We start from the raw sequence: 23081 nt of genomic DNA on the forward strand, positions 1-23081 counted from the left end.
CTTCTCTTGCATCTCATGCACAGGAGGCCCCTGCACTCTCTCTAGAGGAATAGACCTTTCTCATAGGGTACCCAAATAAGGCACACAAATTCTTTGCACTTTCATCCCATATATATAAGGTTAGAAGTCCACACCAAATAAAAAACTTCCTATAGGTGGTGTTACATATATCTCAAGAACCTAAAGATATATCCTAGATTCTTAATTTTTTTGGATTTCATTTTCCTTTAAGAAACTTATAAATATCAATCTCAATCTTACAACATAATATGGAATTTCTTTATGTGGGTGATTTTGGATAATCACCATATCCAAAAAGACTTGGATACATTAATTGCATTTTTCTTTCTTCTTTTTTAAATTTTTTATTTTTGAATTGGCGTACTCAATATATGATCTCTTTTGTGGATTTGGATGCCCACGATACGAGGACCAAAAATTAGAATTCTATAGATTTGCTCAATGTTATTGTTTTAGCTTTTAGCTGTGAAGCTCTGCTTTTCCTGTCAGTTTGAGCTATCCATCTTTCTAATGAGCATTTTTTTCTCAAAAAGAGAGAAATTAGTGATCAGTGGGGTTGCCGTAAGCACGCATGAATGAGGGAGAACCTTAAAAGCTCGGTGTCATAAAATCAGTGGGTTCTCCCACTAAGGGGTTTTTTAAGGAACGTCTGTTCATTTAGGTCTCACTCTTTCTCCTTTGCCTTGTCTGTCCAGGTACATATTTGAATACCAGGACTAAACACTGATCGAATATCAACGCTCTTTTACTGTGGTAGAACGTCACACTATGTTTGCTCCCTTATCTCATCTTTCTTGCTAAATTTTTTGACTCCCGGAGATTTTCAAAGTTAACCTCTTACAATGTGGAAAAATAAGAGAGATCAAAAGCACATAGAGACTATGGTACAATATGTATGTGGTTCGGCATATGCCTACATCCACGAAGGGGGAAAGACCACTTTTTCTTCTTATTTTGATTACACAGGAGACACCCATATATAATAAAAAGGATACAACTGATTTTTGTAGAAAGATAAGATGTAATCCCACACAATCTGGCACAGAGGTGTAATCTCAACAAAATAGAAAACTTCCTCTTGAATAATAGGAAGAAAGTGTCAACCTTCCAACACTCTCCTTCAAGTTGGAGCAAATATATCTATTGAGCCTAACTTGCATAGGATCTGATGAAATTGATTCTTTGCTAGAGCTTTAGTAAAAATGTCTGCAAGTTGATTCTGACTTTTGACGAATGGAATGCTAATGATGTTTGCTTGAACCTTTTCCCTGACAAAGTGACAATCAACTTCAATGTGTTTCGTTTGCTCATGGAAGACTGGATTTGATGCAATGTGATTATCACATTACATTTTCATTGGAAGCCGAGTTTCAAGTCCCATATCTTGTAGAAGGTATTTGAGCCAAATTAGCTCACTTGTTGTTGATGACATGCCCTATATTTTGCTTCGGCACTTGATCGGGCAACAACACTTTGTTTTTTGCTTTTCCATGTGACAAGGTTGCCACTAACACTAGTACAATATCTTGTAGTGGACCTCCTGTCGGTAGGACTTCCAACCCAATCAACATCCGAATGTCCCTCGATATCAACATACCCATTTGATTTCATCCATATTCCTCTACCTGGTGCCGACTTAAGATACCTTAAAATCCTCTCAACTGCTTTCATGTGACATGTTCATGGGTTCTGCAGGTACTGATTGACAAGACTATCTACAAACATGATATCAAATATTATTATCGTTAGATATATGAGCTTCCCAACAAGTCTCTGGTACCGTCCAATTTTTTCCAAAGGTTTTCCATCAGAAGAATGTAGTTTCTTATTGGTATCAATAGGAGAGTCAATTGGTTTAACCCCCAATTTTCTTGTTTCCTAGAGCACGTCAAGCTTTGTGAAATAAAAAGACCTATTTGAGTAAGCAACTTCTATCCCGATGAAATATTTCAATTTACCAAGGTCCTTAATATCATATTTATTATGAAGATAAACTTGAGTTTTTTATCCCTTCTTGATAAGAACAATAATGGTTCCGGTATTCATTTTTCTCACGAACATAAATGAATCAACATTACTTTTTTTAAACCCCACATGAATAAGAGCTAGGTTTAATTTGGCATACCAAGCCCGAGGTGACTGTTTCAACCCGTACAAAGCTTTTTTAAATCGACAGCCAATTCTTTTTTCATGTTCCCTTGGGTAACCAGGAGGCAAATTCATGTAGACTTCTTCCTCGAGGTCTCCATGAAGAAATGTGTTCTTAACATCTATTTGAGATAACTCCCACCCAAGGTTAATGGCCACAGATAATAAGGTACGAACAATATTCATTTTTGCAACTGGTGCAAATGTCTCTTTGTAGTCTATACCATAGGTTTGGGTAAAACCCTTGGCCACAAGTCTGGCTTTATGTCGTTCAACTGACCCATCACTTTTAAATTTGGTTTTGAATGCCCATTTACATTCAACAGGCCATTTTCCTACGGGTAACTTAACAATTTTCGAAGTATGAGTTTTGTCAAGAGCTCTAAGCTCCTCTTCCATGGCTTTCCTCCACAAAGGTTGGGATCGGGCATCCAAAAAGGAACTTGGTTCAAGACTTTTAGAAATAGCACTTATAAAAGCAGCATAATTTGGCAACATATGGCCATAATTTATTTGTTCTTGAATAGGATGAGTGGTAGCATGATAAGTGAAAAAATCTTTCAATTGGGAAGGAGGGCGAGAAACACAAGTGGATCTACGTGGAGAATCGTTGTGAGCTCAGATGACTGGGCCACGGGGTCTTTATAGACATGAGAAACAATAGAACGAAATTTTGCTTGATTTTCATATCGTTCCTCAAGATTTCCTATTTGAACAGAGTCTCCAATAATATTTTGTTTCAAGGTAGAGCCACTAACGGTAATGGAGAAGTAGTACACTCCCCCTGAGTGCTACTTTCAGCAGAGTCTTTTTGAAAATAAGAATCAGTTTCAATAAAGGAAACATCCCTTGATACGTACAACTTTCTTTTTTTTTGGATCATAGCACTTGTACCATTTTCTTATATGAAGAATATCCAAAGAATACACATTTAGTAGCATGCTTTTTAAGTTTGTCTCTATTTGGTTCATGAAGATAACAAACACAACCAAAGACTTTTGGGTGTGAAATATCAATTATTCTCCTTTTTAAAACTTCTAATGGAGGTTTATTCTTCAGAATCCTACTAGGGGTTTGATTAATCAAATAACAGGGCTGTGAGAACAGCATCAGACCAAAATAATTTTGGAATGTTCATCTGAAACATCAGAGATCTAGTCACTTCGAGCAAATGTCTATTTTTTTTTCAGCAATCCCATTTTAGTGGGGGGTCCCAACACACGAAGTTTGATGAATAATGCCCAGAGGGATAAGAAAATCTGAAAAATCTTTATTAACTAATTCGGTCCCCTTATCAGTTCGAAAGACCTTAATCTTGGCATTAAATTGATTTGTCACTAGATTGTAAAAATCTTTGAATGCAGAAAATACTTCGCTCTTTGATTTCAACGATATAACCAAGTAGCCCTAGATTTGTCTTCAATAAAAGCTACATAATACTTAAAACCACTATAGGAGAGTTCTGGGGCAGGTCCCCACACATCAGAGTGAACCAAGTGAAATGACTCATCAGATAAACTAGTAGAATTATGAAAAGGTACCTTAGCTTGTTTGAAAAATTTGCACACATCACAATTACTCGAATCTAATGAAATTCTTGGGAACAAGATTCACACAACATTATCAGATAGATGGCCAATCCTTGAGTGCCATAAATTCCCATTATTCAAACTCCCCTTAGCCGCCAAGGCTTTATTCTGGTAATTAATCAAGTATAGGCCATGTGAATCATGACCCTCACCAATCATCTTCCCCGTGGCCCTGTCTTGAAACATCACAGAATGAGGAGAAAAAATGATATTACAGTTTAGATCATGAGTGATTTTGCTAACAAAAAGCCAATTTGATGGAAAGGAAGGCAAGGAGTAAACATCAGGATGATACTCATTAAAAATAAGAGATGTTTTCCCAATTCCAATAACAGGAATAATAGCCCCATTGGCTATTGCAACAAATCGTCTATTTGTGACTTTCTTGAAGCTGGACAGACAGTCCAAGCTTCCAGTCCTGTGGTCACTAGTATCTGAATCAATGACCCATGTGGATGATGGCAGTAAAGCACATGAGTTTGTGAAGATAATTCCTGCTCCTTGGAAGAGAATATTATCGATGGAGGATTTCTGTATGGAAGAGAAGCCGCTCTTACCTAGCTGCTGGAGAAGTTGAGTAAGTTTTTCAAGGCTAATATGAGAATCAATAGATGCAATTTGAGTTGTAGGATTTTTACAAACCCCAACAACTATCCTTGGTATGACCGTGGTTTCCACAATGAGAACATCTTAGAGAGGATCGTCCTCCAATTCCTCGTCCTCTGCCTCTTCCATGATAACTAGACCCTCTTCCTGAGGTATTGAAAGGTTGTTTAAAAGTATCTCGTTTGGTGGCTGTTAAGGAAGATTTTTTAGAATTTTCAGATGCACCTTTAATTTCAGAAATCATAACTTTTCTTCTTGTCTCCTCTTGACAAATAGTAGTACAAACATTCACAAAGGATGAGAGTTCTTTAGACATCAGGATTTGACTTCTACCATTTTCATATTCAGAGTTCAAGCTAGTAAGAAAGATAAAATTTTTATCTTTCTCAATTCTTTTGTGAATTTCCTTCAAATCAGTTGTAGGAGGGGAATATGTTACAAGTTCATCCCTTGAAAGGAAGCAAGGTGTTCTGTAATGAATCCTTCATCTTGCTTAATATGGGATATTTCTTGTTTTAATTCAAAAATTCGAGACAAATTATCTTATTTTCTATATATTTCTTTTATAGATGTCCAGTGATCCTGAGCATTTTTAGCACCAGTGAAAATCTTTGTTATATTAGGCTCTATGCAATTGAGTATCCAAGACATAACTTTCTTATCTTCAGAAATCCAATCCGCATCGTTGGAAGATGGAACATGTTTTGTTCCATCCACGTGGCCTAAGTTGGATCTCCCTCCCAAAGAGATAGATGCAGCCCTTGCCCAAGTTAGATAGTTATTTCCATTTAGAAGTGCACTAGTGAGTTTGTCACTAGCACTATACTCCTTTTCATGAAAGTTTTTTAATTATCTCCCATATTCAAAAAACAAATAAGTCAACAATTGCTAAATCTTGGCAACACAAATGGAGGACCAAAAAAAACAGCAGCCTCAATAAAGGAACACCAAAATAAAAAGGTAGAACCTGGCAGCATGGATGAAAGGGGTAGCAGAGGCTCAAATGTTCGAAATAGCCGGACTGGAACCTTTGAAAAAAAATCGTGGCTGCAAAATAAGAGTCCAATGCACCACCACAAGTATGTGCCCAAAATAATAATGCCAATGCAACACAACGAGCAAAATCCCGTGCCCAAAATATTTTAATGGCTTGGTTTTTATGAATGTTGCTGCCTTGTTTAAAAACTAGAGAGAGAAACTACCGTTAAAGGTTGGCATTTCGCTTCCAGCCATGGCCAGACCCATTTCTCGACCCCACTTCACAAGCTCTCTAAGAAGAACAGTAGTTCTCTTCAGCAACAACAGTTGGTTTTTAATGGAAATGAGATAAGAAATTCTGAGCGCTTGCGATTTGTTGGAATTGGAGAAGGAGACTTGATTATGATGGCTTCAACATCATTTAGTAGAGAGAGGTCAGAGGGAGACTGAGAGAGAGAAGTAAGAGAGAGGTCTTTGAGACAGAAAAAACAGATCACGCTCTAATTAGAAAAACAGAGAAGGCCCACACAAGATCGTGCACAGATCAGAAACACAGAGAAGGCCCACTCAAGATCGCGCTCTGATACCATGTAGAAAAATAAGAGGGATCAAAAGCACAAAGAGATCATGGCACGATATGTACGTGGTTCAGCACATGCCTACATCCACGAAAGGGTGAAAGACCTTTTTTTTTTTCTTAATTTGATTACAGGTAACACCCATATATAACAAAAAGGATACAACCGATTTTAGTAGAAAGATAAGATGTAATCCCACACAATCTGACACAAAGGTGTAATCTCAACAAAATAGAAAACTTCCTCCTGAATAATAGCAAAAAAGTGTCAACCTTCAAACATACAATGAGAGACCCCTGCTTTTTGTGTTTGGTGACATTGTTTATGCTAACTGATTGCAGGACCCTTCTTGTGGTCTCTCACTAACACACACACAAAGCTGGGATTTGGGCTCTTTGCATAGTATTTTAGGGATTTGGCTTTCTAGACTACAAAACCAACAAAAAAGAAAGACTCATTCGATTAATCAATGATCCCCGAGCCTACCTAATATAGATGTATATGAAATGAAATAGAGGCTTGGATGATCAAAAAGCTCAGGTAGGAGGAGGACATTTATTTATCGTTCCACTAGAAGGTGATCCAGGGGTAAGACCTGGACGTAGAGTTGCTGGATTGTTTCTATGGAATATATAATACCTCAGTAACAGTGTTGGTTTACTGCAACAAAGTTGAACGAGTATTGAACTCTCCTAGCCGGCAATGTTCGAAGATGATTCATAGAAAATGATACATAAACTTAAGAAAATAAAGCCCTGAAGATGAGAGAAAATAGGCTTTAACGTCTATAATATCCATATGACTGCATATTATCTCCTCAAAGAGAATTTTCTGAAGAAGTTAAATTGATGTAGGAATCCTAGGGGTCATCCAAGATCACAGGTTATGTGTTTTCTGGATCTTTAGAGCTCTAATGGCGGCGTTTTTAACTTTCTCTTTATTGAGTTGCTCTTTTGATGTTCCTATTTCTAAATACTTGTCTTTTGGGGTTTTGATTTACAAGTGCTTCACCAATAGAACTGAACTTCTCTCTCCTGGTATTCTTTCATCTTTGAGAGTATTCACTCTGTGTTGTATCTTTTTGAAAAAAGCGCTTTATTTCTTTAGTTTATTTACAATAGATAAAAAGAAGGGAAACAGAAAACAAAAGCATTCTTGGAGCATGTCTCTGTTGTAAGCTATATTTCCTCTGATTCCTCATCACCCTCATCTTGATTATCCTCCAATTCTCTGTCATTGCGATCAGTCTCCAGGCGCCTAGATTCTCCAAATGAAGCCTCATCACTTGTATCATCCAAGACTTCGATAAAAGCATCAATCTCTGGACTCTACTCCTCCCATGGTAGCACCATTCTCCGCGTTTTTAGTCAAGTTTTCAGACAATGTAATTACATCAAAGGACTCTAATTTGTGGGGTCTGTTACTTTCGAGCATGTCAACTCTCTTCTTTGGCAATTCATATTTGTTTTCCATCCAATTTACTTCTATGGGGACCTCTACTCCTTTTGGTTGGGTTCTGGTGAAACCTGTACTTTCTTTGTTTTTCAAATTTTGAGATTGTTCGAGGCTTCCGTGGATAGGTTTAATATTGTGTTTTTGAGTCATGGCTTTCATGTCTTTACCGGCCTGTGCTTCCTCATCCTTCTTGAGCTGCCCATCTTTTTAACAGAAATATCATTGGAAATTAGTTGGCTACTAACATTTATCAAGAAAGAGATTACTCTGTGTGGCTGGTTTATCGATTAAGCATGCATAGATTGGAAAGAATGTTGAGATGTCAACAAGTAATAGACAAGTTATCAGAAAATAAGGTCAAAAAATAAGATTAAACTAAATGAGAAATATAATTTAAGAAAAACGTGCCAGAAAAATAAAGATCTACTATGGCTTACAATAATCACCTGATTCCTTGTTTTCCTGTACATTATCTCCACAAAGCGAATTTTCGGAAGATGTCGAATTGATGCAAGGATTAGAGGGGTCATCCAAGCTCACCGACCACACCTTTTGTGGCGCTTCGGTTCTCTGTTTAATTTCAAGGCCTTTAACATTCTTTTGCTTGAGTTGCTCTTTCAGAGCAGTTAATTCTGATTGAACTTTAGTCAGGGTTAATTCCTTGTCTTTTAGGGTTTTAATCAGATTAAGTTTCTCAAATAGAGCTGATCTTAATATCTTGTGCTTCTGTTCTAGATTTGCTGCAACTGCTTCCATTTGTATGAGCTTTCTGGTGAGCCCTATCTTATGGTATTTGATGTGGTCTAAGTCTTCTTTAATTGTCTCATATTTTTGATTTGCTTCTTTGATAGACTCCCTTTCTTTCTGAAATTGCCAAATTGATAGTAAGAGATAAAAAATTGATGGAAATAGCTACAATTGACAAAATCTGCATTCAATGCTACCTCCAGTTCCTGCAAAAGGCCTAGGCATGCCCTCGCCTAAGCATTATATGTCTCACTACCTAATATGAAAGGGTGACTGCTACATTTCCAAAGAGATTATATACTCCAAAATGTACATGTAGTCTTCTGGAGTATTTTTATAGCAACAAGTTTTGGGATGCCTCCACTAAGCAAAAAAAATAAACTACAATAGAGAAAAAAAGGAAAAAAAAAGAAAAAGAAAAATATTTCCATAGACCTCATTTTCAACTTTCATTTCTTCATAAACCCAAAATTTCAAAACCTATCTTCTAACCCCTTAAATAATTTTATCTATTTTCATTCTAACTTTTAACCCAAACAGATTAAAAAAGACATCTTTTTTTAACTCTCTCCTCACACGTTTCAATCTCTCTCCTCATGTGTTTCCTCTCTCTTTCTGCAACCTATTTCTTTCCAACTTAACAATGGTGGAAGCCAGGAGATTGTAGAGAAAATGGGCTACCTAGGGCTGTCAAGCATGATGGAGCTCTACTTCATCGTCGCCATCTTATCTGCCATTGCAGTACCAAATGCATTCAAATTTTGGGGAGGCCATATGAGGTTTTAGTGGGGAAAAAGAGAAAAGGGTAAAATTTCTCTCTCTCTCTCCCTCCCCTGCAGTAGAGGCTAATTGCGGTTTCAATGACCTCTTTGTCTTCAATTGCAGACGAGAGGACAAACCCTAATCCTAACCCTAATAGGCAGCATGCGCTTGGGCTACATCTCCAAGCCATGAAATCATGTATGACGAGACATGGAAACTGGTTGATGACCTAGAAATTATAGTGAAGAGGTTGAAGGTGCAGTAGATGAAGGATAGGAAGATAAAGGGCGAAACTTTTGGTGATGGCTTCTCAGATCTTGGTTGACCTCAAGAACTTGGCTCGGAGAGAGAGAGAGAGTGAGATGGAGGGGATGGGAAAATGGAAAGAGAGAGATAAAGAGTTGGGGGAGATGAGAGAGAGGGATTTGAGAGGTTGATAGGGGGAGAGAGAAAGGGAATCATTTCAAAAGAGAGAGGGGTTTAGAAAACAATGTTTTTTTCAAATTTATTTGGACAAAAAAAATTAATAAAAAATGAAAAAAATATGCTTAGGAGATTAGGAGATATAATAAAATGAATTTTTACATAGTAAGATAGGTTTTCCAACTTTAGGTCAATAGAGAGATGAAAGTTGAAAATGGAGTCTATGAAGATATTTTCTCAAAAAAAAAAAAAAAGTGCTACGATTGATTCGACAAAAGAATTTTGAAATTAAAAAATTAATATAAATAAAGTATGCATTTATATATAAAAATATATTAAAACAATAAAAAATTAGAAATAAAAAGTTTAAAAATGAAATAATAGTAAAAAAGAAAAGACAAGTATGTCTTTCATTCGGAGCAGGTCCAAGTTTCGCACGAAGAGGACAAATCAAACCAAAGCAACCAAAAGAGGCGGGAGCAGATGCACCGAAGTTGGTTTGCTTTAGTCTAGGCTGAAAATCCAAAGACTTCGGCTCGGCCGAAACGAAGCGAATAACATTAGAAAAAGGAAAAAGTTTATATAGAGCCGAGGCTCTAAACAAAAGCCTACCTCAAAAAATTTACTAGAAGAGGTTGTTTTGATGCCCAAATATCCTCAAATTGTTCACATCGACATCAAGATGCATGGACATGACAAAAAAATGGATTTCAAGTTTTAGAAGTAGTACATCTTGTAACGCATTTTTTGACAGCTAATTTTCAAGTTTTTATAGATCTACTCGATCTATACTATTTTTCGAGCTTTAAATTTTATAATTAAAAATAAAAATATATTTTAAGACTATTACAAAAGTTTTCAATATTAAAACCACATTTCTCAACACAATTTAAAGGTGGGCTCTAATTTGATTGTTTTGAGCCTCGGCTCGATACAAACGGCATCCTTGGAAAATAAGCTCTAAAAAAAAAAAAAGGTACTAAGCATAGACCCTAATTTTGGATAGTACAGATTTAGTTGTTTAGGTACTCAAAAATTAATTTTTTTCATTAAAAACATTCACCTATTTCTAACGAGTATCCAAAATTTCAGATAAAGGAAATCCTCCTGAATATAAGTCGATTGCCCGACGGAGCAAGTGAAAAATTTGCTTCCATGGATATGGTAGCAAGTGAACAATTTGCTCCCAAGGGAGCATATTATGCAGCCAATGACCTCCCAGCAATTTTCGTGATCCGAAATTCGGGAATCTAGTTTAGATTCACAAGATACGTATTTCTTTGAGGGGAAAAAAAAAGGATTTTGAGTACTAAAACAAAAAGAATTCACACCTAGATCCGATCATTCACAAATCGAACAGTATGTGTGCTATAAGCAAGTCTAAGATTTATATCTTCCATGCACTTCCATTGCTGAATTGAACGTCCTTTTAAACATCCCCAAAATTTAAGCCGCGTCTCAAACCCCACCGAACAATATTGTTTCAATATTAGAAAACTCTCCAATTGATCATCTCCACCTTAAGATGCATGGATATAAAAAAAATGAGTGCATACGTTTTGCTCTCTAGAGAGCACATTGTACATCTAATCCATGGGTCAGAAGACATACTTGGATGATTTTTTCAACCTGAATTTTAGGGTGCTACCTAAAACTCACTAGATGATTATTTTCGAATGAATTTTTTTTTTGAATTTTGATTCTAATACTTAGATCTCACCCTTCAAAAATTGGAAGGGTCTCTTTTTTATCTCGAAACACTATTTTCTTCAAGTGCATTGAGAGTGCAATTAAGAGATTCTTTTAGTAATGTTATGGGTTGAAGAGGTAACATGCCCAAAATTTGTGTTCCGAAATAATGGACAGTATACACCCGTGGGAGCATAACTTATTTTGTCCAAAAGATCTCAAGTCCCAAAAAATGTGCATCTTGCACCCGATCAATTTTCCAAATTTTCAATATAGAGCTACACTATAAATTAATAATCATTAATAATTAGAGGTGGAAATAAATTTTCAAGCTAGGAGTATTTTATACCAAAATTGCATCTTTCGGCGATGTTTGGAGGTGTACCTTATTGTTTACGTTTAACACCTTGTAAAACCACACCATTTATGCTATTTTGGATGTGTTTGTTAATACAATTAATCATGATAGTGAATTATCTATTGTTTGGCCTTATCCCTCATAAAATTGTCTAAGCACTTTTACATCCAAGTTTATATTTTGAAAAAAAGTTGTTTTTACTTTATTTAAAGTTAAGACATTTAAAAATCACATATAAAAATTAAATGATTAATTATTATAAATAATACTAAATTTTTACAGAACAGCCAACAAGGTAATACTGGTTTTGAAAAGTACATACCGAAAGTAGTTCACCTTTTGAAAAGTGTATATTTCATTGACAAAAAAAAAGAGTCGTTTTTCCTTTACCAGGAATGTCTTTGAAAAGTGTCTCCTTGACAAATTCCCAAATGGTGCCATTTCTGGCCTTCTTCTTCAGTAATATAATTTTATTGATAGCATTGTTTATGCTTGGATGGTAGCTACAAGACTATTCAATTTTTCTTTTTCTTTTTCTTTTTTTTCTCTTTTTTTTTTTTTTTTTTTTGGGTAATTCAATGGGAAGAGATGTCTCTACCCGTTTTTTCAAGCAGATTAGGGGTTAGTTTTTTTGAAGGTGATACTGAGGTGATGTTAATAGTGGGGATGAAAACTACAATATGGTGACTAGGATGTGTGGTGCTACCACCATGACCCCAGTCCCTTCCCAAGGCTATTCATTTTTTATACAAGGAGACTACATATATTTATAGACCTTAACCGCATTGCATGGTTTGAAAAATTTTCTTTTTTGAGAAATTTTCTTTTTGACATTGTTTCATGTCAATAACATACCCTAGTCCCCCGATTTTACACCTATCGTTCAATAATGATTGTGACGTTGTTGTATAAAAAATAAATAGTATTTTTATATACATTTCTATAATTAAACTACAAACTATAATTGGTTTTCTCTTCCTACATATTCTATATAGTGATGTTTCTTTAATTTTATTTACATCAAACGTTGGGGTCACCCAAAAAAAATGTTGGGCTTTGGTTTTAACTTAAAATTTTGAGTGAGAGTATTATATGATATCATCCTTAATACTACCCAACGGTTAGGGGAGTGCTAGGTTCTGTGCCATACGATAGTATAGTATACAAACTAGATCTGCCTTTTAGAAATTCATGTGTTGATGCAGTGCACCATTTTACATTTCTGGTTAGGTTCTTACATTCTTATAGCGTGTTCGAGTTTTGGAAGACACAATTTTGAAAACTGCGTATAAGGAAAAGTTTATGTAGAGCCTAGGCTCTAAACAATCAAATTAGAGCCTACCTAAAATATTTCATTAGAAGATATTGTTTTGATGCCCAAATATTTTCCAATTGATCATCTCGACATCAAGATGTATAGAAAAAAATGAATTTCAAATTTAAGAAATAATACATCTCGTAACAGATTTTTGGACCGTCAATTTTTAAATTATTCAAATTTTCATAGACTTGCTCAAAATTTTATAATTAAAAATAAAAAAATATATTTTAAGGCTAGTCAATGATTTATAGTATTGAAACCACATTTCTCGATACTATTTGAAGGTGGGCTCTAATTTGATTGATTGTTTAGAGTCTTGGCCCTATACAAACCGCGGCCTACATGTAATACCTCCCGGTTTTACATTAAAGTGAATACTGCGGTATCTACTTGTTACTTAAAAAAAAAAAGTGAATACCGCCGGTTCCTAGGGGATTATGTAACAAGGGGTATCAAAACCTGCGACTTCCATAAATCAAATTTAAGGTTGGTTATCTTTCAGGTACCTAGTGTGCTGATTTTGTGTGTGTGGTCACCTCTGTTTCTCATGTTTATAGAGAGGTTAACACTTTCACAGATTCACTAGCGAAGAGGGAACCTCCCCTCCATTTTAATTTCGTATGAAATAAGCTTATTGCAATTTTACCTTTTTTTTTTTTCTCATCAATAAAGTTTATAACATTTGTCAAGAAAAAAAAAAAAAAAAAGAAGATAGTGGGATCATTGGGTGTGGGGGGTGAGGGTTGGTTCCAGGTTTTCCCAGCCTAAAAAAACAGAAGGATAATGCTTTTAGAAAAAAATTCCATACCAACCTTACAAAACACAAACGTAAATATTTTGCTCGTTTTTGGGTAGGAAAGGTACCCAAAACCTCAAGGATGCAAGAACAGCTGCATCCAGTTGAGTCATGTGCCTGAACCCACACTTAAATGGTTTTGGAATTACACTTGTGTGGTTTCAGAGAGAAAGAAAGGGATTGCACCTGAAGCTGCAGCTGAAGAGAGAGAAGGTCCCTGTGTTTTTCTTGGATGATGAGAGAGAAGAGTCTCTTATCCCTCATCTTGTGAAGACCCATCACGCCAACAAGTGCCACTGCTATACCCACCACCATAATTATCCCATACCATCCTCCTCCTCCTTTGCCCACCACCCTATTGTTACTGCACTTAACTAAAACCATCTCTGCAACTCTGCTCTCTAAGCAACAAGTTCTTCTCTCTTCTGCAAGAAAGTGAGTAGGAAGCCTACAAGTTCATGTAGAAAACCAAATGATGAAGGTCTCAGCATCAGTTTCAGCCATTATGCGTTGATTCGCGTACTAACTGTTTATTTAATCATTCATTCTGCAATTACAAAAATCACCCGACTTTTTAGAGAATTATCTAAAACACGCCCTAACTGTCCATGAACCTGACGATGATACCCCTCAGCTTTAGGAAACACCATCCCCTAAAGGTAGTAGAGCTTCATTATGGCCCATCTTCTTATTTATATATATATATATATATATATATATATATGTATTTATTTATTGGGTACATCAAAGTAAAGCGCACCCTCGAATGTTGTTGAGAAATGTGGTTTCAATATTGAAAATCTTTATGATAATCTTAAAATATGTTTTCATTTTTAATTATAAAATTTAAAGCTTAAAAAATAATGTATTTCGAGCTAATCAATGAAAATCTTGAAAATTGACTGTCAAAAAATACGTTACAAGATACACTATTTCTAAAACTTGAAATCCATTTTTTTCTCGTGTTCATGCATTTTTTATGTCAAGATGATCAGTTTGAGGATATTTGAGCATCAAAGCAACCTCTTCTAGAGAAAATTTTGAAGTGAGCTCTAATTTGATTTTTTTATAGGTTCGGCTTTATATAATTTTTTTTTTTTTATTTAGCATTGTTTTGTGAACTTTTTGGGTGAGGTTTATATAAAGTTGCCTCCTTTTACTGTAGAAGTATGGTGCACCGATAAAATTTACTTAGAGATGTCGTTTTGGCATGGAAAACCTTACGATGGCTTCAAAATTTCGTTTTATTCTTAATTACAAAATTTAAAATTTAAAAAATAGTACAAATCGAGCATATCAAGATAATCTTGAAAATAAATGGTCTGGATAACTTGTTACAAGATGCACTATTTTTTGGTCTTGAAATTCTTTTTTTTCATCATGACTATTCAAGGTCGAAATAGTCTATTGGAGGGTTCGCCTATGCCGGAACACTCTCTATTGTAGGATTTTTGAGTTACAACTTGATTTAATATTTTTAAATTTGGGTTTGGAGATAAGCAAATAAAAAGTGAAAATAAATTAAGAATCTTGATTTAACAAAAGCGTATATTAAAAATTGTCACCAATATATTTCCTTAACAAATACATTTTTCTTTTACCCAAAAAATAATCCATCAAAACAATTATCTATCTCAAAATAATAGTTAAAGTTAGAGGAAAAATAGCTTAATGAAAAATCTTTTTTTTCTATTTAAACATTGAGCGTCATTATACTTTAAACGTCGAGCGTCACTAGAAAGAGCAAGAGAGAGACTTACTGACAACTAGAGATTAGGGTTAGGAATTCAGGTTGAGCTTTGAATATTTGGATTTGTTTAAAAATTTTGTTGTTTTTTTTCCACATACAAAAGACTTATTAATTTCACTTTTTAATTTTTTTTTATTTTATTACTAATGCAGCTTAATAATTTGGATGGACCATTATTTTACACTGTTGTTATTTGTATTTTAGTTAACTGCAATCGTATAGTGAAGGTCATTTTGTTTTTTTCTCCCAATGATAATCTCATGCCTTAGATTTCATTCTTGTCGTTTGCTAATGTAGTTCTTCTGTTTAGTATTGTTGTATTACATTGTATGCTCCAAATAAATCTACCATATATTTTGTGTCGTAAGAATGTGGTAAACATTGTTGTTATATTTATTTAAAAATTTAGATAAAAAATTAGTCAAATAGGACTCTAATGATAGTAGGCAAGGGCATAAAAATTATAGTTCAATGGTTTTAATTTGTCCATAATATAACCATAATTCTTAATCTTATATTATGTTATATTTACCTATCTGATTTTTTTACTTCGATTTTTTAAGTCATATCCAAAACATTTACGGTTCTCTAACTTAACTAATTTTTGGTGATCCATAATTTTGTTCTAACTTTTCCCTTCAGACTTTTTGGAGCAAAATCGATTTATTATTGATTTTTTGAATTGCTCATAAATTGTTATTATATAACTTGCTAATTATGGTCCTCGGGATCCTAGTCCACATACAAGTCTCCCTGCCACACCAACCAATGATGATCCCTCCAATGACCAAAGTAGTGGGTCTTAAGTTAAAGGGTGCGGCTCTAAACAATCAAATTAGAGCCTACCTTTAAATAGTATCGAGAAATGTCGTTTCAACAATGAAAATCTTTGTGATAGCCTTAAAATATATTTTTATCTTTATTTATAAAGTTTAAAGCTTCAAAAATGGTGTAGATCGACAGATATATGAAAACTTGAAAATCTTGAAAATTGACAGTCAAAAAATACATTATATATTATTTCCAAAACTTGAAATCAATTTTTTTCTGATATCCATGCATCTTGATGTCGAGATGATTAATTTGAGGATTTTTGGGCATCAAAACAATCTCGTCTAGTGAAATTTTTTGTGGTAGGCTCGAATGTGATTGTTTAGAGACTCGACTTTATATAAACTTTTCCCTAAATTAAATTCAAAAATACAAATTTTTAAGGAAAATTGTTTCATGCGAGTCGGACTGCATTTCTATTTATGTGGTTCAAAATTTGTAAAGCATCCATCTTAACAATAGATGCAAGTAGGTGTTCCATCTAAAATCAGAAACTAACTATCCAAATGTTTTCTTACTAGAATTATTATTTCTAGTTTTTAAAATTTATTTATTTATTTATTCATATACATGATTTCCATACTAGATATTACATGTCCTTAAAAATTAAGTCTTAAAATACATTTCAAAAATGGATTTATTGAGAAGCTTGCATTTCTACATATGCAAGCTTGGCCACATAGAAATCAGGTCCAATTTTTAATTGACAAATTTTATTTTTCAAATTTTATTTTTCAAATTTTATTTTTTTCTTTATATTCCTATACACCATGGTGGAGATTGTTGACCCCTAAATTTTAAAATCCAATATCCATCTCTAAGATGAATTTTAGAAATTGGACTCATTTAAATAGATGAGTGAAGGAAGTCAAAGAAACCTTGTCCTTTTTAGGAATATTTATAAAGATGATTTTATTTTTTTATTAATTAGACTTTTAAAGAAAAAAAATGGTTTGATAGGTCTGCAGCCTGCCTTGATCATTATGGTTGTGAAAAAAATTAGCATTTTCAAAACTTTAAAAATAATATATAATATAACACATTATTTTTTAATTTTTTATGTGAGATTAATATAACACATTATCCAAACTGTCTATTTTACCCTAAAAATAAACGTTCGCATATATATGCAAGATAGGTATGTTTTTGGAGCTAAAAATTTCATAAACAAAGGTGGAAATTGATTTTAAAATCATCATTTTCATGCTGAAAACATTTCCCGAGCAAGATTAAGAGACGAGGGTTCACCTTTTATTTATTTTATTATTATTATTATTTCCATAAGACACGGCCTCATAGAAACTATATTCATGGAGCTAAGAGGTTGATATATTTGTCATTTTAATATATAAAAGGGCATTTTCGTAACTTCCGAAAGTTGCGGGCGTTCTCTTCATGAGCTATGATAACGCATGCCCTTTTTTCCATGGCAGAGGGGTGAAGACCATTGATTATTAATTATTTATGTTTTTCTTTTTGAATAAATTTTTATTTTGTGGAGTTGGGTCAATTCTAAAAAGGTGTGCCATCGGAGATAACAAGGCTTAGCATTTAATTAGAAACCACCTACGAATTTAGGTCTTGAGGGCCAAACAAATTAACCACGCTGTACAACTGGATCAAGCGACCAATTCCTTGATTAAAAAACAAAAAAAAAAAAAAAGAAAAATTTTATATAAGGATGACGGTTTTAAACAATCAAATTACATACATCTAAATAAATTCATTAGAAGAGGTTGTTTTTGGTGCTCGAAAAGAATATGAAAAAAATAGATTTCAAGTCTTGGAAATAATTTTTGTAATGTATTTTTTGAACGGTTAATTTTCAAGATTATCAAGTGTTCATAGATATGTTTGATCAACACTATTTTTTAAGCTTTAAATTTTATAATTAGATATGAAAATAAATTTTTCGACCATCACAAAGATTTCTAATACTGAAATAACATCTTTCAATACTTTGAAATTGCACCTTACTTTGATTGTTTAGGCCTTAGTTTTGTACGAGCCACACCCATTAAAGAATAATTTTTTTTAAAAAACTTGGAGCTGGACGGATTCTAGAAGAGAACTGGTACGAACCGGCTAGAACCAATCCGTTCATGAGAGAACCAACCGATTTTGATATTTTACAATATCTTGATTGGCCTGACCGATTCGGGTTAGTTCGAATCCGATTCATAGTCTTTAAACCCTGTTTGTTACGGTAATTATTCGAGTGCAGGAGCATGCATGATTTATTAAGTGGATTATGAGCCGCTCCCGCGAGACCATATGATCCTATATTCGCTTCCTCGGAAGCCTATGGACACCGCCCGTTAATTCAATTTTTATTATATTGAGTATTTTTAGGTTTGACGCCTCCAACCTCGAAATCTAAAACTTTTCTAACGGCATTTACTTTGTCACTTTCTTATTTTCTAGTCCCCAAAAGTGTTTCGAGTAACTTATTTGCCCCAAATATGTCCTGCATGGATGGATACACACGTCCATCTGTCTCATGCCCAAGCGACCTCAAACCCGCCATCTCTCTCTGGTGCCCCTAATTTGAGCTCGAGCTCTGTTACCATACCCCTCTGTCTTTCTCTCTCTACTCCAAACCTCCTCCCCCCCTTCTCTTTCTAAATTTGAGCTATGCACTATACCCCCCTCTCTTTGTCTACCCCAAACCCTCTCTCTAGTCGATATCTCTCTCTTGGCACAATCGCAACCAAGCCTCTCTGCTCCTTTCTCACACTGCATCCTTGGAAATAACAACCATTTTTTAGTGTTTTGCTCAAAACTACATTCAAGCCTTCTAATACAGATTTTTCACCATCAAATTCATCAATTTGGGCTATGTTACATCAATGTATTCATCATTTAAGGATGATGAAAGTCTCTCTCCAAAAGTAATTTAGCTCTTTGACTGCAGTGTGAGAAAGGTGCACAGATGCAAGTGCTGTGCTGTATCAGGGCTTTTAAAATTTGACATGAACTCAGTTGAATCACTGACAGTGATGAGCTAGTCACAACATATTTTACTAAGATAGAGCCAGACTTTCTCTCTCCAGATTCACTACTCCGTATAAAAATCGAAAACCTCAACATCATGAATCCTAGAACCTTCTCTCTGTAGAATTGACTGGTTGAGGCCTTGAAATAATGGCCGAGGAGCTCGAGCCTGGATACTTGAACCCAATGGGCGTGGATGATTCTCGGTCTAGAATCAATAGGTTTGGGACTCAAAACTATGTTGCTCAATAAAGCAGGATTTGTTCAAGGAAGAGCACGATTCGAGTATGGCACAGAGTTCAGATGAGAGGAGAGAGAGAGGACTTAGGGTAGAGAGAAAGAGGTATGGCGCAGAACTCAGATGGGGGGAGAGAGAAAGAAAAAGGGCGGGGACGGCATGGGCCAGAGCTCAGATTGGGGGAGAGAGGCGAGAGAGAGTGGGAGGGTACATTTGGGGTAGAGAGACAGACGCATGCGTCTTTACATTATTTGTTCAGGATAAAAAAGTTTCTCAAATTAAGTTCTTCTTTAGTAAAAAGGATTCAAGGGGTTAGAATATAGGAAATTGACAAACTTAATGCAACTAAATATGTTTCAAATTTTAGGATCCGTAAAAAAATCACACACCAAATGAGGGTGCAGTGTGAGTTTTCCCTTTTGTTTTTACATATTGGTATTCTCGGGAAATTTTAGTAAGTATTTCCTTTTTGTGATATTTTAAAGTATTTTATGTAATGTTTATATTTTACTATCATGTCTTTGTTTTTTTTTTCTCAAAATGTCGACATGTCAGCATTCCAAAAGCTGATCCGACCTCAAGTTTATGCCAGCTTCAGGATAGATATGTGTATGGAGTACTGACCATACTCTGGATTTGCCACAAGGCTTCTAGAATGCAAGTCGACACCAGTTCTGGCTCGACATGAAGCTCATGTTCTAACACCGGTTAGAACCTGAAGCTCATGTTCTAACATCAGTGTCGCTTTCGCTCTCGCTCTCTCTCTCTTACCCGTCCTGGGGCAAATCTGGAGTGCAAGCCAACACTCCCCACTGACCAAGGTTTAGGCAAAAAAGAAAAGAAAGAGAAAAAATGACACAGGTGCTAAATATAAAAATTACACCATGTATTTTAAAATCTTTTTAAAATAAGAGAGATTTAGAAAAACTTCCTATGAAAATTTGAAAGTGCTAGAACCGCGCACAAAAAACTATAAAAGACGATTTGTATGATCAAAATATCCTTTAAATATTTTAAAGGCATTGTTAGTCTTTTTTCAATATTTTTTTTTAATATTTTTTAGGTGTGTTTGATTGAAAAATATAAACACTCAAACTTCCTAGTTAATCCAATTTATAAAAAATTAATATTAAAACATTATACGTAATTGTGACCAATCATTTACTTCTCTTCTTATCTAAACCATTCGGAGCGTCCATGTGTACTGTTCAAGTGTCCAATTGACGCGGATGCTAATACTTCTCCAAAAACCTATGCATTATTAGGACCACATATTTTTTAAGAGTTCGATTGAGAAATATAAACGTTCAAAATTTCAAGTTAATCTCATTTATAAAAAAATTAAAAAAAAGTCTTCCCAATGGTTATAGGTCAAAATGAACAGTGATTTCACCTGCCCTCATCACCCTCCAAAGTTCATCGCACAGTCATGATTGTCCGGTAATATTTTATTTTTTATTTATTTTTTTTATAAATTGGAATGATCTGAAATTTGGAGCATATATGCATCTTAGTGAGACGCACCTAATAAAAATATAAAAAACATAATTCACAAAAAAGGCTAAAATACCCCCTAAACTTTATAGGGGTATTTTTGTCAATTTATTTGATGTAAAATATTTTTTTGATATTTTTCGTAGATTCGCCTATTTCTGATGAACACATTTTTCAAATTTCAGATCATTCCGATTTGTAGAAAAAAAGAAAATAAAAATAAAACACTACCGAACAATCGTGATCGTGCGATGAGTTTTGGACAGTGATGAAGATAGACAAAATCAGTATTCCTTTTCGCCTATATACGTTTTGTAGTATCTTTCCAAAATTAATATTAAAAATTATAAGTAATTGTGACCACCCATTTACTTCTCTTCTAATCTAAAACCATTGGGAGCGTGCATGTGTACCGTTCAAAGGTCCGCTTGATGTGGATCGCATATTTTGGTGATGTAACTTCAACTTAGCGACTAACCTTAAAAAATGCACTTAAACATGCCTACTGCTACTACTACTAATAATAATAATAATAATAATAGTAATAATAATAATAATAATAGTAATAGTAGTTAATAATAATAATAATAATAATAATAATAATTATAAAAATAATAGTAATAGAAGTTAATAATAATAATAATAACAATAATAATAATAATAATAATAATAATAATAATAGTAATAATAATAATAGTAGTTAATAATAATAATAATAATAGTAATAATAGTAATAGTAGTAATAATAGTAATAGTAGTTAATAATAATAATAATAATAATAATAATAATAATAATAATAGTAACAGCAGCAGTAGTAGTAGTAGTAGTAGTAGGAGTAGCAGTAGCAGTAGCAGTAGCAGTAGCAGTAGCAGTAGCAGTAGCAGTAGCAGTAGCAATAGCAATAGCAGTAGCAGTAGCAGTAGCAGTAGCAGTAGCAGTAGTAGTAGTAGTAGTAGTAGTAGTAGTAATAATAGCAGTAGCAGTAGCAGTAGCAGTAGCAGTAGCAGTAGCAGTAGCAGTAGCAGTAGTAGTAGCAATAGTAGTAGTAGTAGTAGTAGTAGTAGTAGTAGTAATAATAATAGTAGTAGCAGTAGCAGTAGCAGTAGCAGTAGCAGTAGCAGTAGCAGTAGCAGCAGCAGCAGCAGCAGCAGCAGTAGCAGCTGCTGCTAGTAGTAGTAGTAGTAGTAATAATAGCAGTAGCAGTAGCAGTAGCAGTAGCAGTAGCAGTAGCAGTAGCAGTAGCAGTAGTAGTAGCAATAGTAGTAGTAGTAGTAGTAGTAGTAGTAGTAGTAATAATAATAGTAGTAGCAGTAGCAGTAGCAGTAGCAGTAGCAGTAGCAGTAGCAGTAGCAGCAGCAGCAGCAGCAGCAGCAGTAGCAGCTGCTGCTAGTAGTAGTAGTAGTAGTAGTAGTAGTAGTAGTAGTAGTAATAGTAATAGTACTAGTAATAGTAATTTACTTTTCTTTATTGTCTATTTTATCTTTGCCTCTATTGATTTCTTTGAGCTTTGGTTTTTCTAAAAATTCAAACTTGATTGTTTGTCCTTCTCTAGATGTTTCGAGACCTGTATTATTAATTGTTATGGGGTAAAATAATGTTAGAAATGGAATTCCAAGTATTACTGCCTGAATTAAATTATTTACCATAATAAAAGGTGTTGGGAAACAATGTCCATTATTGCATACCATGGCACTTGATAATTTATATTTAATAAATAATCTACTCCCATCAGCAGTATTAAGTATTTGAGTGGTTTTATCGAAATATTTGGATGGGACTAAACCTTCATTAATGCAATTTAAATCTGCACCTGAGTCTACCAAAGCTAATGTTTGAAAATGATATTCATCTTGGATAATGATTTTTACTAATAGAAATCATTTTTGTGAAATAATTTTGTTTATTAAATTTACAGATATATTATCTTCAGCTTCTTTTGTTCTTGAGGTTTCTGATTCTATATGGTTAGTATCTACTAGTTGATTAAATTCAATTTCATCTGTATCAGTTATCGTTCCTGATATGTCATTTTGTAATTCTAATATTTTAATTCTAGTCTTTAGTTGTCTTACTTCTGGTTTTATTTCATTTACTTCTTTTTTTAATTCAGATATTGTGGGTTCTCTTTGGAGTATATCTTTTTTATTAATTCGTTTGAGTATTTCAGCAAAATTATAATCTTTTGGGGGTTTGAGCAAAGGAACTAATTTATTTTTTGCTTTTGTTAGTGTAATAAATTGGGTAATGATTTATCTTTTTTCCTCTGGATCATTTAGTTTTTCTATGAGGTCTAAAATTAATG

General features: G+C 34.2%; 1 protein-coding gene across 1 annotated transcript; it reads right to left on the reverse strand.

Annotated features, from left to right (window-relative positions):
- Positions 1–6998: 6998 nt before the first annotated feature.
- LOC110007011 (uncharacterized) lies at positions 6999–13900 on the reverse strand. The gene is made up of 3 exons (XM_020665583.2): positions 13658–13900; positions 7822–8239; positions 6999–7578 (listed from the first exon to the last, which is right to left on the reverse strand). The coding sequence occupies exons 1-3, from the start codon at positions 13853–13855 to the stop codon at positions 7235–7237; spliced, it is 960 nt and encodes a 319-aa protein (XP_020521242.1). The 5' UTR covers positions 13856–13900; the 3' UTR covers positions 6999–7234.
- Positions 13901–23081: the final 9181 nt, after the last annotated feature.

Source organism: Amborella trichopoda, chromosome 2 (genome assembly GCF_054954075.1).
Source record: "Amborella trichopoda isolate Santa Cruz 75 chromosome 2, AtrichopodaSantaCruz75HAP2 v2.0, whole genome shotgun sequence".
Taxonomy (NCBI): domain Eukaryota; kingdom Viridiplantae; phylum Streptophyta; class Magnoliopsida; order Amborellales; family Amborellaceae; genus Amborella; species Amborella trichopoda.